At 41.4% G+C, this 18,235-nt stretch overlaps 1 protein-coding gene and 1 pseudogene across 2 annotated transcripts; both read left to right on the top strand.

The window, feature by feature from the left end:
* Positions 1–647: 647 nt before the first annotated feature.
* On the top strand, positions 648–18,008 carry LOC137256185 (glutathione S-transferase P 1-like). Of its 2 annotated transcripts, none has more exons than XM_067793897.1 (5): positions 648–729; positions 13,013–13,236; positions 13,629–13,763; positions 16,268–16,421; positions 17,257–18,008. In XM_067793897.1, the coding sequence occupies exons 1-5, from the start codon at positions 677–679 to the stop codon at positions 17,465–17,467; spliced, it is 777 nt and encodes a 258-aa protein (XP_067649998.1). In that variant the 5' UTR covers positions 648–676; the 3' UTR covers positions 17,468–18,008. The 2 variants fall into 2 exon arrangements, with proteins under 2 accessions (XP_067649998.1, XP_067649999.1); XM_067793898.1 differs by lacking the exon at positions 648–729 and adding an exon at positions 10,703–10,835.
* On the top strand, positions 2,986–7,353 carry LOC137256400 (glutathione S-transferase P-like; annotated as a pseudogene).
* Positions 18,009–18,235: the final 227 nt, after the last annotated feature.

Raw genomic sequence — 18,235 nt, 5'->3', positions numbered from 1 at the left:
TTCAACACTGAAACATAGCTACAAAGGGAATATAGGGATGTAGCATTTTCTACTAAGAGCCATGATTTGTTTGATTGACATTATTAGAGGTTGATGAGTAAGAAGAAAGTAACATTCTTTATGGATAACAACTTCTTTATTACGTATGGATCCTTACACCGTTGTCAAGCAAGAGTGGAGTAATACAGCACAGAACAGACTTATATACATGGACAGGGATAAAGCAATAACAACATGTAGGTATGGATCAAAGGCGGGGGGTTAACAACAACAACAATGGCTGGTAGTAATGATGTGACAATAACAGGAAGCCAAAGGCAACTGAGGCCGAAACAAATAATACATGACTGATAAGATAATTAGCAATGGCGGCTGAAGTGCTCTAATCTCTTGTTTATATCAGTTCATTGTGTGCAGTTGGGGTGAGATATCCCTGATCTCTGTTGATTGAGGGCTTGTGTCTCTGGATTTGAACTGCTTCTGCAAGTTTTCTTTTGGTGAAGTTCAAGTGGTTTTTGGATAAACCGGGCCATGTCCCATGTTTAAAAATTCAGAGTTATCTTTCCTTGGTAATAGCACGAGACTATTTTCATCTCAAAGCCCGTTTGAGCTCAGACAGGGCCCAGCCGTAAACATGGCCACAAGAGGGGTACGTGATGCGATCCGGCCTGCCAGGATGACTCGAGTAGTTACGAATGTTTCACGAAGTGCCGATATAGCCGACAGAAAGTATGTAATTCATAGTAAATTTATGTTTTATTTTTCGCTGTTTAACGTAGCATTAGACAGAGTTGATTATATACTGTTTGGACATTTGCTGACTAGAACATATATGTAGGCCAGTATTAAGTTGATTATATACTGTTTGGACATTTGCTGACTAGAACATATATGTAGGCCAGTATTAAGTTGATTATATACTGTTTGGACATTTGCTGACTAGAACATATATGTAGGCCAGTATTAAGTTGATTATATACTGTTTGGACATTTGCTGACTAGAACATATATGTAGGCCAGTATTAAGTTGATTATATACTGTTTGGACATTTGCTGACTAGAACATATATGTAGGCCAGTATTAAGTTGATTATATACTGTTTGGACATTTGCTGACTAGAACATATATGTAGGCCAGTATTAAGTTGATTATATACTGTTTGGACATTTGCTGACTAGAACATATATGTAGGCCAGTATTAAGTTGATTATATACTGTTTGGACATTTGCTGACTAGAACATATATGTAGGCCAGTATTAAGTTGATTATATACTGTTTGGACATTTGCTGACTAGAACATATATGTAGGCCAGTATTAAGTTGATTATATACTGTTTGGACATTTGCTGACTAGAACATATATGTAGGCCAGTATTAAGTTGATTATATACTGTTTGGACATTTGCTGACTAGAACATATATGTAGGCCAGTATTAAGTTGATTATATACTGTTTGGACATTTGCTGACTAGAACATATATGTAGGCCAGTATTAAGTTGATTATATACTGTTTGGACATTTGCTGACTAGAACATATATGTAGGCCAGTTTTGTATATCACAGCAATTAGACTTACGCTTAAAGCCTTATATGTCATTAAAAAAGCCCTAGTATTCACAGAGCTGTATTAACACTACTTATTGTGAAGAGTTTCGGTATGCGACCGGGCACCAGGTAACGCGGAAGTATTAGAGGGACACAACTCTGGGTGTTTTACATCGCATGCGAAAACGGATCATGTCGGAAAGCGCACGTAAAATATCCGCATGGTCATCTGTGTACGACATAACCTGCAGAATGAGAACGAAGGCTGCACAGTAGTCAGTTTTTATCAAGGCTGTGAGTAAGATCACTGTGAGTAAGATGTCTATCGTTGCTTGGCCTTTTTAAAATTTACCCTAACACAAAGATATCTGCTCATCAAGCAATCTCTATTTCACGTAATTTCTAACAATACAATTTGTCGCCCTATTTGGGTATGCTAAATAGCTTTGCTATCTGTAATACAGTTCGTTCCACCACCATGTATAGTGTAATAAAGCACCCTTTCGCCCTGAACTATTATAGTTAAAACACGTGGACACTTGAGTGCTTTAACTATAATAGTTCGGGGCGAAAGTGTGCTTTATTACACTATACATGGTGGTAGGACGAACTGTATTTGTTTTCTAAGATGCCGCACTTAATAATTTCTAAGCCTAATTTCGATTCATCTATGGCAGATATCAAACGATTGTGTCTGTGACCTAAATTAAGAATCCTCGCACAGGGCTAACTGACGCGCTGCTCTTTTGACGTGTCAGCCCCCTACGTTAAGACAAACGTTACTAGAAAAACAAATGATGAACAGTTTGGTGACGGTTTATGTTCGGGTTCAATATCGTCTCTAGATCATTTTATTACATCTGTGATTCTCTTAAGCCATACAAGGCAATATGACCGTCCCATTTCTACTATCAACGAAAGTTTAGATCAGTACATTCAGCTAAAGCTGACTAATCATGCGACATTCAACGACTGCATTGTGGGAATGTAAACATTGCAAACATTATCGTGTCTCTGTAAAATTTTGAGTCGAACTATGAGACATTTTATCATTCGGAAAACATAAACGTAATGTTTCCACAGTGATGGTAGCTGCGTGGTGCAACTGCAAACCAAGAAACGGGATGCGACGAAGCAGTTTACTGTGGGAAGCTGTACGAGCTGATGGCAGCTGACATCCATCGTGACGTCGGTTACATTGTGACGTAATGCAAAAAAGTTCGATTACGAGGGGGCAGACTGGAATGGCGCAGTGACGTCAACACATTGTGTCGTATTGCAAAAAGTGCACATTATCGTCTGATAAAGTATTGTCGGCGCCTTTGATCTTTCACCGAGGCACCTTAGAAATAACTAAATGTACTCACCCAGAACAACAAAACGAGAAAACTCATACTGACTGAGTTCAATTTTTCGTGATCCCAAACTTCGTGAAGTATGGAAAGTGGGAGGCCTAATGAATAAACGACAAACACACAGACACACACGCGCGCGCGCGCGCGCGCACGCACGCACGCACGCACGCTGGAGCGTTCCTCGGTTAGTGAACATCCAGGTAGAAGCACAGACAGCCGGTGAAGATGTCGAGCGATGGTTACGAGTTGTAGGCCTACTACTGGCCAGGACAATTTGTGGGATCAGGACGGGCGGAGTTTGTCCACCTCCTCTTCATCGAAGCTGGTGTCCCTTTCAAGGATATATGTGAAGGCATAATGGAGATGTTCAAGCAGGCTGACCAAAAGTGGACCGGATACCCAGCTCTTGCTGTCCCGTTGTTAAAGAAAGGTATCTCCACTTGTTTTTAATCAAAATGGTATCTCGTGTAAACTATGCTATATCAAAGTAACTCCATTATCGACATAACCTGTTTCAAAGTGAATTCTCAAAGCAAGCCTTATATCGATGTCATCCCAATATCGATGTAACCTCTTTCTCAAAGGACGTCTTATATCGATGTAATCCCTATATCGATGTAATCCCTATCGATGTAACTTATTTCAAAGAGAATTCTCAAAGTAAGCCTCATATCGATGTAGTGCCTATTCCAAAGTAAGCCCCATGTCGATGTAGTGCCTATCCCAAAGTAAGCCCCATATCGATGTAGTGCCTATCCCAAAGTAAGCCCCATGTCGATGTAGTGCCTATCCCAAAGTAAGCCCCATATCGATAATAATCCCTGTACGTACACATTCCACCATGACTCTACCTGTACAATCAGTGTACATGTATAATCCTTGTACCTGCACATTCCACCACGACTCTACCTGTACAGTGTACCTTGTACCTGCACATTTCACCGTGACTCTTCCTGTACATTCAGTGAACCAGTATATTTCATCTAATGTTTCAGGCAATTTCGAGCTTTCCCAAACACCTGTAATATGCCGTTACGTGGGGAAGCAGTTCGGTCTGTTCCCAGACAATGAAGAGGACCAGTGGCTTGCCGAACAGATCAACGCCACCATACACGACTACATCGCCGAAGGTATTTCATTTTTGGATTTTTACGGGTACTTTCTTTAAGTGCTTTTATAACTATGGTCATTATGAACATAAGGGCCGAACGTTCATATGACACTGTCTGTCTGGACGTACTGAGCGGAAACGCCTTTCAGCGACTAATCAAACACTTTCGGTTGACCGAAAACAAGAAAGAATACACGATCGCAAGTAACTGGCTTTCATGGAGATGTGCAGTCGCAACATCGGTACCAGAATCGGAACATAAATCGACTCGTTAGTCGAAGAAGCACGTGGACACCGTAAATTTAAATAACAACCCAAGACCTCGAAGGCCGACGACCGTGATTACCGTATTCATCTGACAAGAACAATACCATGAGTTATGCAGAACTGCGCCAGCAGTGGGGAGTAAGCGTTTTTTTTGTGACGGTAAGTCGTTCAGTCAGTCGTTTAGTCATCACAGAGAAATGGCCTCTAGTCTGATGGTAAGTCGTTCATTCAAACGTTCGTTCATCACGGAGGATTGGCATCTGGTCTGACGGTAAGTCTTTCAGTCAGACGTCCAAGAGCAGGTGGTGCAGGCTCCCAAACCACGCAACTTGACGACATGTCATGAGATTCAGTGGTCTTCAACACGTTACCGACGGCTTTCGTCTAGTATATAGGTGTTTCAACGAGTAACATCACCGGAAAGGGGTCCATACAGCTGAACCCTTTCTTCGTGGTGATGTTGCTTTGAGATTCCATTGACTGTAAACTGAATCTCTTTAAAGCGCCATAGCCACCTTAATCAACAGGAAGTACTCGGTAACGCCTTTGTTCCATACATCATACTCGCTGATGACAGCGCTAGATCCCACCATTCTCGTCGTCATCGCCTATTTGCATAACAACACCATCGTAAAATTACCCTGGCCATCATATGAAGTGATATGAACTCTGTCTAGGACGTCGAGTTCCAGATAGAGATCCTCATGGTCAAAATCTGCAGGAATTGACACAGGGATGGCAGAACTTTTACTCTACTAAATTGTTGCTCAGTGATATGTTACTCACCTTGAAATTGAATGTGTCAGACGCTGTAGTGCTTTCCTTCATGAGACCTAACTCCAAAGAGCTCTAGAATCTGTACTTTAATGAGAAAGAGTGATGCCAAATTCGACATACCTTAGATGATTTAGTTCCTAGATGTAACATGTTTAAGTTTAGTGAACGTGACTCAGTAAAGTTCCGATTTTACTACATGTTTTGTTAGAGACTTATCCTGGATTCGAACCCACACTCTTAGAAAGAGGCATCTAACCGAAAGATCATACAGTCAACGACCTAACCTACTCAGCCACCGCACCTTTCACAAAAATGGAAGTCTGACAAAGAGGTATACTTAGCCAGAGAAATCCACCTGACAAGTGTAAAATGTTACGTCCGAAACCTCTGAATATACGTGTCCTTTTACAATGTGGTCAAATGGAACATGTGACATAAGATAATACTTTCACACGAAGGATCGATGCTCATGCTGTTGATCACTGGATTGTCTGGTCGAGACACTGTTGTTTACAGATCGCCGCCTTAAAACGAAACTCACACACTGCTACTACTACCACTGTTTCTGCTGCAGCCACTACTACACCTATAAATATGTGACTGTTTGCAGGTCGCCCTGCGTTCCACGGCATCAGTCCCTTCGCCTCCTACTCCGGACAAGAGAAGGAAACACAGCCATATATTGACCGATTCCTGGCAGAGAGACTCCCGTAGTATATGAAGCACTTTGAGAAGATTCTAGTTGCCAAAGACAGCATTAACGGGTAAGATTTCACATGACTTATAGTACTTTGTTGTGACCGATTTCAACAACGAGTGTTCACAGGCAAGATTTTCTTCCTTAAGTCAAATACTTTATATCCTGATATCGACATGATCACGGTGTAGTCAGTGTAAATTGGATAACAGAAGTGGAACTAGTATTACCAAAGTCGACAGCACAGTCCTTAGACGGATGTAACTGCTTGAAAAGATGAATTGCCGCAGACATTTCCTGGAACCTGGGAAACATGCACACATGGCGAACGGGTTAACATTCTCCATCGTGTGATTAATACTTTTATTTCGTTCATGAGTGACAAGCAGTAATTCATGCCTGGACACTACGCATGTCGTAAGAGGCGACTAACGGGATCGGATGGTCAGGTTCGCTGACGTGGTTGAAACATTCATGTCATTGGTTTCCAGTTGCGCACATCGATGAACATGCTGTTTGACTGAATTGTCTGTTCCAGACTCGATTATTTACAGACCTCCGCCATGTAGCTGGAATAGTTCTGTGCGGCGTAAAACCAATTCACTCACTCTCTTATTCACTCACTTATGTCAGAACAAGCTAAATATGGAGTTCTCATCTAGGGCCTTGCTACCATTATGAAAAAGACCGAGCTTATACATGATTTTTCAAAACAAAATTCTAACTCTTGCCAAGATGACCTATTATCTAAATGTAAAGCTTTGCAACCTATCTGGCTTGCAGGAAAAATGATTTTCTGCGCGCCTGGGCCTCCTTTCAAAAACACTAAAGCGATCACCAAGGTAACCTTAGTGCAATGTTAAAGTTAACCTTAAAGTTAAGTTTAAACTTAGTAAAGGTTGCTTAGTGAAAGGTGACGCTTGTCATTGTCTGTAACATGACATCCTCACTCGTGAACCGTTCAGGAGCGCGCAGAACAGGCGTAATATGACACGCCTCGTTACTTGGGAGGCAGGGACCTAGTTTCTGTAGAACTGTTACTTGCGGCAAGCGTTTTATCATGAGATAAAGCACTTTGCCAGACGATTTAATGAATCAAGCAATGTCAGTCACTGGATTGTCTTGTTCACGCTTGGATATTTCGGAACTGCCCAATAGTGGCAAGGATAATGATGAGTGCACCGTTAAAAACAGCTGGGATGGTCAGGACGTCAAATACCAATAAAAGAAGAGATGTACTTTGTTTGTTTCGGGTATGTTGTAGGGGGCAAGGTGACTTATGTTGACCTTGGTCTTCTCCACGTGCTGAGGGCGACGGCTGCACAGTTCCCTGAAGCCTGGGCCGCAGTAGATTATGCCCCCTTGGTGAAGGGCTTCAAAGACAGAATGGAAGCGAGGCCAAATCTAGCCGCATATTTCAAATCGGACAAATGTCTTGCATTTTCGGGCAACAGTATGATGTAGAAAGCATAGGCCGAATCAGAGGAGTCCAGGGATGCGCACTCTCCCTACTCCCACCCCCAGTCTCCTTTAACTTTCTTATCTTCCCTTCCCCCTCGAGCCCACCCTATCTCACACCCGGCTAGAAATAAAGTGTGCACCCCCACTTTTCCCAGTAGTGTGCACACATTCCCCTAACGCGCGCGCTCACGCACGCACGCACGCACACACACACACACACCTGTCTGAAAAAAGCTGTATCCGCCCCAGCAGAGGCTTATGTTAGCCCTATATCGCTGCTGCCAGTGCTTGTAGTAGTTCCGTGTTAGGCATTGTCCAGATTAACCAGCTGAAGGTATATGGATCCGAACCTGACGCGAAAAAAACCCCCAAAGCACCCGGATTCGATGTCAATATTCACACACTGGCCATATCTTTACTTTCGGATCGGTGACATGATGTCGTTTTTCAGCAGCATAATGATATGAATCTTGTTTTACAATATATATATATAATATTTATGCTTTTGCTACTGCTATTAATAAATTTTACAAAAAAGTCTATATTGTTTCTGTAGCTAGCTGATTGGGTTCTCATAGCAACGCAAAGTTCGCTTCCATGCCATAGACGTGGCCAGCCATCATAGAACATGGCATGAACAAGGACCACGCCAGTGTTTGTCCTGAGCAAATTTACAGTGGTAGTACAATGAATTTGATAAACTGTAACAGTGTTAGAAACTTAATCTTCATGTAATATACAGTTGTTGTATGAATGTGTGATGTGTAAATCTGTGAATGTGTAATATGTAAATCTGTGAATGTGTAATGTCTGAATCTGTGAGTGTGTGATGTGTAAATCTGTGAAAGTGTAATGCGTAAAACTGAATGTGTAATGCGTAAAACTGAATGTGTAATGCATAAATCTATGAATGTGTAAATCTGTGAATGTGTAAATCTGTGAATGTGTTATGCGTAGATCTGTGATTGTGTAAATCTGTGAATGTGTCGCGTAAATCTATGAATGTGTCAGGTGTAAGTTTGTGAATGTGTGATGTGTAAATCTGTGAATGTGTAATGTGTAAATCTGTGAATGTGTAAATCTGTGGATGTGTAATGCGATAATCTGTGAATGTGTGATGTGTAAATCTGTTCATGTGTAGATCTGTGAATGTGTAAATCTGTGAATGTGTTATGCGTAGATCTGTGAATGTGTAAATCTGTGAATGTGTCGCGTAAATCTATGAATGTGTCAGGTGTAAGATTGTGAATGTGTGATGTGTAAATCTGTGAATGTGTAATGCGTAAATCTGTGGATGTGTAATGCGATAATCTGTGAATGTGTGATGTGTAAATCTGTGAATGTGTAAATCTGTGAATGTGTTATGCGTAGATCTGTGAATGTGTAAATCTGTGAATGTGTTATGCGTAAATCTGTGAATGTGTAAATCTGTGAATGTGTCGCGTAAATCTATGAATGTGTCAGGTGTAAGATTGTGAATGTGTGATGTGTAAATCTGTGAATGTGTAATGCGTAAATCTGTGAATGTGTAATGCGATAATCTGTGAATGTGTGATGTGTAAATCTGTGAATGTGTCATGTGTAAATCTGTGAATGAGTCATGTGTAAATCTGTGAATGAGTCATGTGTAAATCTGTGAATGTGTAATGCATAAATCCATGAATGTGTAATGCGTAAATCTGTGAATGTGTGATGTGTAAATCTGTGAATGTGTAATGTGTGAATCTGTGAATGTGTAATGTGTAAAGGAATGAATGCATAATGTGTGAATGTAAGAATGAAGCAGGATTTTACCATTAAATATTTTTAAGTGTTTCTCATTAATCGACAGTACCTAAAGGTATTTGTTTGTGTTGTTGTTGCTGCCTTTCGATTAGTCTGCACAGTGTGTGTATGTTTCATGTATTCGTGCAGATGTAGCTGTATTGCACGTGCAGCTGTAGTGTTGCATGTCATACCCTAATCCACACACAAGGTGGGTTCACTATATTTTAAGCATTATGCAATGTTTACTTGATAAGAAATGTATCATGCTAGTTTCTCTATGTGATGTGATGTGTACACACATAGCGATGTTCTGTGTATGAATTAAAGTATATATGGAATCTGTTGAGGCAATATGTATGAAATCAGTTAACAATGATGATATTCTGTAAATGCTTATATATAAAGATGGTATTAATGACTAATATTATGTATCAGCATATATTTATGATTTGTCTGAAGGATGTTTTAATTGTTTCAGGTTTTTTAATTTGAATCATCAATTGACCCGTGAAAGTCCCGGGGTAGAATAGGCCTTCAGCAACCCATGTTTGCCATAAAAGGTGATTGTGCTTGTCGTAAGAGGCGACTAACGGGATCGGGTGGTCAAGCTCACTGACTTGGTTGACACTTTTCATCGGTTCCCAATTGCGCAGATCGATGTTCATGTTGTTTATCACTGGATTGTCTGTTCCAGACTCGATTATTTTCAGACCGCCGCCATGTAGCTGGAATATTGCTGAGTGCGGCGTAAAACTAAACTCACTCACTCAGCATGTCTGTTCATCTATTGAAACAGTTCCGGTGTCTCTTGTACTTCTGTATTTGGCGTGTTTCACTTCTTGTTTATACAGTTAACGGCCTTCGTACAAGTAAATTTGGATACAAAATAATTCAGCACCGTTGACGGCTCTCTCTGAGGGCGGTGTTGTGTTTGTGTGTTCGGTGCTCCCTTTGAAAATTCCTGATAATGGTAAATGAGTCGGTGTTTGAGTAGGAAGCTAGTTTGTGTGTTCTGGACTTTTCTCCACGACAAATTCAACTGGATCGTAAGATTTCACATAATGAATATATCACAATATTTATAGTTACATAGATTATCTAAAAACGCATTGTCGGGAGAGCCATATCATAGGCGGATCTAGAGGAGGGTGTGTGGGTGTGTGCAGGACCCCTACACATTCACACGATCACTGAATCACTCCAATTGCCGGTTGACCCACATCATATTCATCTCTGTCTTTCTTGAATATGGTTTTCCCGAGCTATAGCCACTGACGTGCTTACTTGTGAGTATTCATTTGCTGTGGCAAGAACGCGCCAGTCCCATTTGAAAACGGCTATTGATCAAAGAGACAAATGCTTAATGTATCTCTGAATATACATAACTTTTGATAGGAACAAGTTGAAAAGTAGCCTCAGGGAGACCAGAGATTCAGATGTGGAATCTAGACACCAGATCAAACATTTCTGTTCTTTGCACATACCCGACTGCAGCATGTATTGCCTCAAGAGCTACTATGGTTATGTTTATACGTGTAAACACAGCCATAGGCGGACCCAGAGAGGGTGTGGGTGGGTGGGTAGGGGTGTGGTGGTGGGGAGCGTGATTCCCCCCCCCCCCCCCCCCTTCCGTTTTGTCCTGATGGCCATGGAAACTCTCGGGAAAATGGGTAAAATTAACTTTTATCCCTTTCAGAACTGTGCACCCACCGCATTTTCTCAAAAAGCTATATCCCCCCCTGACAACAAGCTCACCCGCGATGACATAGCGCTTTTCAAACGCGTCACGTGACGCAGAAGTGTCACGTGACATATATTCTATTTCACGAAGTGCCGATAAAGCCAGCAGAAGGTATGTAATTTATAACATCTTAACCTGGTCACTATGACTTGCCATCCTTGGATTGTTTTATATTTAGCTGTTCAGCGTAGCATTAGACAGAACTGATTATATGCTGTTTGGACGTTTGTTGACTAGAACATATATGTAGGTCAGTATTGCATATGTTCATGTATTGTATATCACACAAATAGACTTACGCTAAAAGCCTTGTGCGTCATTAAAAAAGCCCTAGTATTCACAGATTTGTATTAACACTATATATCGTGAAGAGTTTGGGAATTCGACCGGGCACCAGGTGACGCGGAAGTATTAGAGGGACACAACTCTGGGTGTTTTACATCGCACGCGAAAACGGATCATGTCGGAAAGCGCACGTAAAATATCCAAATGATCATCAGTGTTCAACAGAACCTACAGTATGAGAACGATTTCAAATGCTGCACTGAAGTCAGTTCTCATCAAGGCTGTTGCTCTCTCAGCCAACACTGTGAGTAGGATGTCTATTGTTGTTTGGCCTTTTTATAATTTATCCTAACAGGGCAAAAATCTGCTGATCAAGCAAGCTCTATTTCACTTTGTCGTCCTATTTGGTCATGTTAAATAGCTTTGATATCTGTGTAACTAAATCATATACTATAACCCCAAAAGAAAGGCATAGGCGATTTGTATTTTTTAAAAAAAAAATATTAATTACCTATTGTGTTCAAACACTAGTCATAATCTTCAACAAACGTGTTGATAACATGATTATTTATAATTGCATAGTAACAATTCGATATTATCTGAATTTTTTTTATTTTGATGAGATTTGAATTTCGTTCAAAGATTAGAAAATCATCGCCACAACGCAACAGAAATCTTCTTCCAGTTGGAAGTGTGCCAAACTGGCGTTAAAAATCCAGAATACTTTCAGAAATTGGCATTCGTTTTTAAGAAGGACTTTCAACGTCAGATCACTGCACCACGTCTTGACTCTGCGACACGAAATAACGTCATTAAATGAATGCATGCTGGACTTACTAATCTTCTGTTGCCAAGTGATCGTCCTCGTACAGGCAGACCTTGAGTTACCACTGTAGCCCATGATCAGTACATCCGGGTACTACATTAGCGTGATCGTACTACCACGGATGAGAGTATAGCAGTAGAGTGCCTGGATGTCAAAGGATATCCTGTCAAACTGTATGGAATTCGAACAGGTTGAAGAGACTGGTCTGAGGGCCAGGAAACCCGACGTCGGGGTCGTGCTACGTCGTCACCATCGCGCTCAACGTCGCCGTTATCTAAACGTGGTTATAAAGACATTACCTTCTTCTAAACTGGTGGAAACAAATATGCACTAAAGTGTATTTGTTGACGAGTTATAAATGTTTGAAAATACACAGATTTCTGGTCCATGCGTTTCTTTTGGGGGATAGTATAGATAACAAATAAAAAAGACCGGATTTGAAATTTTTGAAATACTTCTGAGTCAAGGTGTTGTGCTGTGTTTATAGATTGTAAAACATTATGTACATGTACATGTACAGACACTCATGAAGGTGCGGCTTCGAATACTGGCCTTCAGTAACCCATGCTTGTCATAAGAGGCCACTAACGGGGTCGGGTTTTCAGGCTCTGATCACGAGAGAACTGAAAAAGAATATCTGTCACAAACCATCTTCAACTTTTTCATCTCGTTAAAATGGCAATATCTGTGGTATAATGAGTAAGGAATCCTAAATTTAGATGTTAACGGAAGGACCCTGAAAAAGTAGATACGACAGCCACGCAATACGGAAATGAACGTGCAATACGTGCTTGCCTTATTGCACCGTTGTACTGCTATCGTTATAATGAATGGATGTGCTATTGAATTTTATCCCATAAACCACTATGTGTGTTCGGAGTTTGTCTTGGAGTCAAGTTCGAGTTGTGAGCGTGTTACTACTACGGAAATGTTAGAACAGGTGAATATCTTTTAGAATGTACGTTCTTCAATTCGTTGTGGCGACCCAGTTTCATATTGAGTGAGCTAGATTTTTCAAGATCCCAAACTCCGTAAAGTGTGGAAAGTGGGAGACCTAATGAATAAACGAGTTATAACGAGTTCAATTCAGCCTACCACTACCAAGACACCAAACCCCGCACGCGCGCAGCACGCACACACGCATTCGTCCACGGTTAAGTGTCCAGTGAACATCCAGGTACAAGCACAGACAGCCGGTGAAGATGTCGAGCGATGGTTACGAGTTGTACTACTGGTCAGGACAGTATGTGGGACCAGGGCGGGGGGAGTTTGTCCGCCTCCTCTTCATCGAAGCTGGTGTCCCTTTCAAGGATATATCTGAAGGCATAATGGAGATGTTCAAGCAGGCTGACCAAAAGTGGACCGGATACCCAGCTCTTGCTGTCCCGTTGTTAAAGAAAGGTATCTCCACTTGTGTTTAATCAAAATGGTATCTCGTGTAAACTATGCTATATCAAAGTAACTCCATTATCGATGTAACTTATTTCAAAGAGATTTCTCAAAGCAAGCCTTATATCGATGTAATCGATATATCGATGTAACCTCTTTCTCAAAGGACGTTTTATATCGATGTAGTCCCTATGTCGATGTAATCCCTAAATGGATGTAACCTCTTTCTCAAAGCAAGTCTTATATCTGTGTAACCTCTATCTCAAAGTAAGCCCTATATCGGGGTAACCTCTTTCTCAAAGTAAGTCTATTTCGATATTGTAATAATCCCTGTACCTACACATTCCACCATGACCCTACCTGTACAATCAGTTTACCTCTATATACTTCATCTAATGTTTCAGGCAACTTCGAGCTTTCCCAAACACCTGTAATATGCCGTTACCTGGGGAAGCAGTTCGGTCTGTTCCCAGACAATGAAGAGGACCAGTGGCATGCCGAACAGATCAACGTCACCGTACACGACTACATCGCCGAAGGTATTTCATTTCTAAATATTTATCACGTTGTTGAGTTCCCCCCAATTCAGTGCTATCAAGAATCCGATTCGTGTCTTGTCGGATGCGATGAATGACGGTTCTCTGTAAATAGTGAACAGTATGGTATACAAAGTAATTTATGGGGATGGATTAAACATCGTTTGGAAGGAACTGAGAGATATTACGAACACTTGTTTTTTTCCCGGGCACTTTCTTTACATTTTAGTCGAAATGCGTGTGACCAACTATGGTTATGAGGAAGGTTATAAGCTGTGTCTTTGGGTTGGATATAAACATATTTTACGGTCATTATGAACATAAGGGTCGAACGTTCGTATGACACTGTCTGTCTGGAATTACTGAGCGTAAACGCCTTTCAGCGACTTCTCAAACACTTTCGCGTGACCGAAAACAAGAAAGAATACACGATCGCAAGTAACTGGCATTCATGGGGATGTGCAGTCGCAACATCGGTACCAGAATCAGAACATAAGTCGACACGTTAGTCGAAGAAGCACGTGGACACCGTACAATTAAATAATAACCCAAGACCTCGAAGGCGGACGACCGTGATTACCGTATTTATCTGACAAGAGCAATCCCATGAGCTATGCAGAACTGCGCCGGCAGTTGAGAAAAGGCGTTTGGTCTACAGGTAAGTCGTTCAGTCAGACGTTCATTCATCACAGAGAATGGGCCTCTAATCTGGCGGTAAGTCATTCAGTGAGACTCTCATTCATCACAGAGAACCGGTATCTAGTCTGACGGTAAGTCACTCAGTGAGACTTTCATTCATCACAAAGAATGGGCATCTAGTCTGAGGGCAAGTCATTCAATCAGGCGTTCATTCATCACAGAGAATGGGCCTCTAATCTGGCGGTAAGTCATTCAGTGAGACTCTCATTCATCACAGAGAACCGGTATCTAGTCTGACGGTAAGTCACTCAGTGAGACTTTCATTCATCACAAAGAATGGGCATCTAGTCTGAGGGTAAGTCATTCAATCAGTCGTTCATTCATCACAGAGAATGGGCCTCTAATCTGGTGGTAAGTCATTCAGTGAGACTCTCATTCATCACAGAGAACCGGTATCTAGTCTGACGGTAAGTCACTCAGTGAGACTTTCATTCATCACAAAGAATGGGCATCTAGTCTGAGGGTAAGTCATTCAATCAGGCGTTAATTCATCACAGAGAATGGGCCTCTAATCTGGCGGTAAGTCATTCAGTGAGACTTTCATTTCATTCATCACAGAGAACCAGTATCTAGTCTGACGGTAAGTCACTCAGTGAGACTTTCATTCATCACAAAGAATGGGCATCTAGTCTGACGGTAAGTCGTTCAATCAGGCGTCCATTCATCACAAAGAAGTCATCACAGAGTGCGGGCCTCTTGTCTGCATGACGGTAAGTCATTCAGTCAGACGTTCAAGCGCAAATTGTGAAGGCTCCCAAACCCTGCAACACGAGAACATGTCGCAAGTTTCAGTGGTCCTTACACGTTACCGACGGCTGTCGTCAAATATGTAGTTTGTTGTAATGATCGCATCACCAGGGCCAAGAGTTTCGAAGCTCTCTTAGCGCTAAGATGGTCGTAAGGTAATGTTAATTTATGGCACGTATGACTATCTTAGCGCTAAGAGGCTTCGAAATCTAGGCTCAGAAGGGGATCCATAGAACTAAACCTATTCTTGATGGTGTTGTTGCGTTGAGATTCCACTGACTGCAACTGAATCTCATTAAAACACCTTGAACTCGCCATGGTCATCCCTTGAACAGGAAATACTCGCTAACGCCGCCGTTCTATACATTTTGATAATCATCCCCCTTGCCAGTCGTCCTATTCATCGATGACATCGCTAGAACCCACCATTCTCGTCGTCATCGCCCATCGATCGATTACCATGGCCATCATATGAAGCGATATGAACATATCTAGGACGCCGAGTTCCACATAGAGATCCTCATGGTCAAAATCTGCAGGAACTGACACAGGAATCGCAGAAGATCCAATGCAGGAAATTTTACTCTGCTAAATTGTTGCTTTGTGTTGTGTTACTCACCGTGAAATCGAATGTGTCAGACGCTCTAATGCTTTCCTTGATGAGACCTAACTCCAAAGTGTTCTAGAATCTGTACTTTAATGAGAAAAAGTGATGTCAAAAACGACATATGTTAGATGAGTTAGTTCCTAGATATAACATGTTAACTTTTAGAGTATATGTTCTTAGTAAAGTACAGATTTGACTACATGTTTTGTTACAGACTTATCCTGGATTCGAACCCACACTTTTAGAAAGAGGCAACACCGCCAGATCATACAGTCAACGACCTACCCAACTCATGATCGATGCTCATGCTGTTGATCACTGGATTGTCTCGTCCAGACTCCATTGTTTTACAGATCGCCGCCATACAGCTGGATAAAACTAAAACTTACTGCTACTGCCACTACTGCTTCTGTTGCAGCCACTACTACATCTGTAACTATATGACTGTTTCCAGGTCGCCTTGCCTTCCATGGCATCAATCACTTCGCCTCCTACTTCGGACAAGAGAAGGAAACACAGCCATATATTGACCGATTCCTGGCTGAGAGACTCCCCAAGTTTATGAAGCATTTTGAGAAGATTCTGGCAGCTAACGACGGCGGGAATAGGTAAGAGTTTGCATCAACGATGCTGGTACTTTGATGACAAATTGGGTTAGCAATATAAATAGGTATTCCCTGAGTAAATTATGTTATAATGTATATCGACATATACCACAGAGTTGCGTATACAGATTGGATACAGAGGCTGGGCAGTTATAGCCATAGCCGGCACAGAGTGTCATGTTTGTCTTAGTTTGACAGCATGCGTGGGTTTCCATAATGTGGTAAGCTCAAAGAATTGCATCACGCTTGGACGATTCTTACAACTTCCTCTGACAATGCTGTCTGACTTGAATACTATTCAAAATGGCTTTGATCCCAGAGAAGTTAGAATTGATCTTACATGTTTGTCGTAACAGGCGATTAACGAGATAGGACTCGATGTCGTTGCCAAGTTGTGTAGATCGTAATGTTGATCACTGGATTGTCTGGTCCAGACTCGATTATTTACTGACGTCATATTGCTTGAATATTGCTGAGTGCGGCTTACAACTAAACTAACAATGTCGTCTTACACCACCAGCCCACGTTGCTGGGGCTATTCTAAGCCGCCGGAATATCAAACATAAAAGACAAAATGCAGAGGTCCTGTTCAGGCTTGGATATTTCTGGGCTGTAGGTAGGCTGAGCTTGTAGGTAGGATAATGATGAGTACGCCCTTAAACAACACATTGGACTGCCAGACTTATTGCCATCTATCTCTGGGTCGATACTTACCATATGGATGATTGTTTGGTGAAGACGCCTTTATCTACCTGCCGTCGTTACGTTTCTGTGTTAAGCAGCAAACACAAACAAATGAAATCTATTTTAGACACCAACTGCATTTTGTTTGTTTCAGGTATGTTGTAGGGGGCAAGGTGACCTATGCTGACCTTGGTCTTCTCCACGTGCTGAGGGCGACGGCTGCACAGTTCCCTGAAGCCTGGGCCGCAGTAGATTACGCCCCTTTGGTGAAGGCCTTCAAGGATAGAATGGAAGCGAGACCAAATCTAGCCGCATACTTCAAATCGGACAAGTGTCTTCCATTTTCGGGCAATAGTATGATGTAGAGAGACCTATGTTAGCCCTATATAACGGCTGCTGCCAGTGCTTGTAGGAGTTCCGTGTTAGGCATTGTCCAGATGAGCCAGCCGAAGCCATATGGAACTGATCCTGACGCAGGACTCATAAGAAAACAAAAAACAAAAAACAACAACAACAAAAAAAAACCAAAAAAAAACAAACCCCAAAACAACCCGACTGGTACTGATTACAAGGAATATATCATATAAACATATATATTTAGCCTGCTTTTACAAATGAGTTAAAACTGATCTCCGCAAGTTTATAGAAAGAGGACGTTTGATTGAACTGATGTATTCACTCGCACAACCTGTTTCCATTGTATTCTTTCTGTGTGATCCTATGTCTGTTCTCAAGATCACGTGAACCAATCAAATGCCAATATTCAGACATCAATGAAATCTTTACATTCGGATCGGGGAGTTGATGTTGTTTTCCAGCAACATAATAGTATGAATTCTGTTTGACAGAATATGTTAGTTTTATGCTTTTACTACTGCTATTAATAAATTTTGCAAAATAGTCAAATAGCTTTTGAGTCCAATGTTAAATGGTTGTTGATCGAACACTTCCATACAACGCACATTCATAGCAGTGACGTTTTCACGTATTTCATGTTTTTTTAACTGAAAAAGTTAAAGTTAAAATGTTAAACAAAACGTTTCTCCTGCATGGGTAAGCTAAGAGTACTATTCATGATATTCTCTTTACCTGTTCTCTGTGGAGGCCAGGTTGATGAATATGCATATGACGTG

The sequence above is a fragment of the Haliotis asinina genome, chromosome 11 (genome assembly GCF_037392515.1).
Source record: "Haliotis asinina isolate JCU_RB_2024 chromosome 11, JCU_Hal_asi_v2, whole genome shotgun sequence".
Taxonomy (NCBI): domain Eukaryota; kingdom Metazoa; phylum Mollusca; class Gastropoda; order Lepetellida; family Haliotidae; genus Haliotis; species Haliotis asinina.
Note: the sequence above shows the minus strand (reverse complement) of the source record. Positions and strands in the feature narration are given on the sequence as shown.

Excerpts from the sequence above, each read along its gene's own strand:
- LOC137256185 (XM_067793897.1), top strand. The coding sequence starts at position 677 with ATGACTCGAGTAGTTACGAATGTTTCACGAAGTGCCGATATAGCCGAC. Across the intron at positions 730-13,012 it reads GCCGATATAGCCGACAGAAA|GTACAAGCACAGACAGCCGG; the intron begins GTATGTAATTCA and ends GTGAACATCCAG. Across the intron at positions 16,422-17,256 it reads GCTAACGACGGCGGGAATAG|GTATGTTGTAGGGGGCAAGG; the intron begins GTAAGAGTTTGC and ends TGTTTGTTTCAG.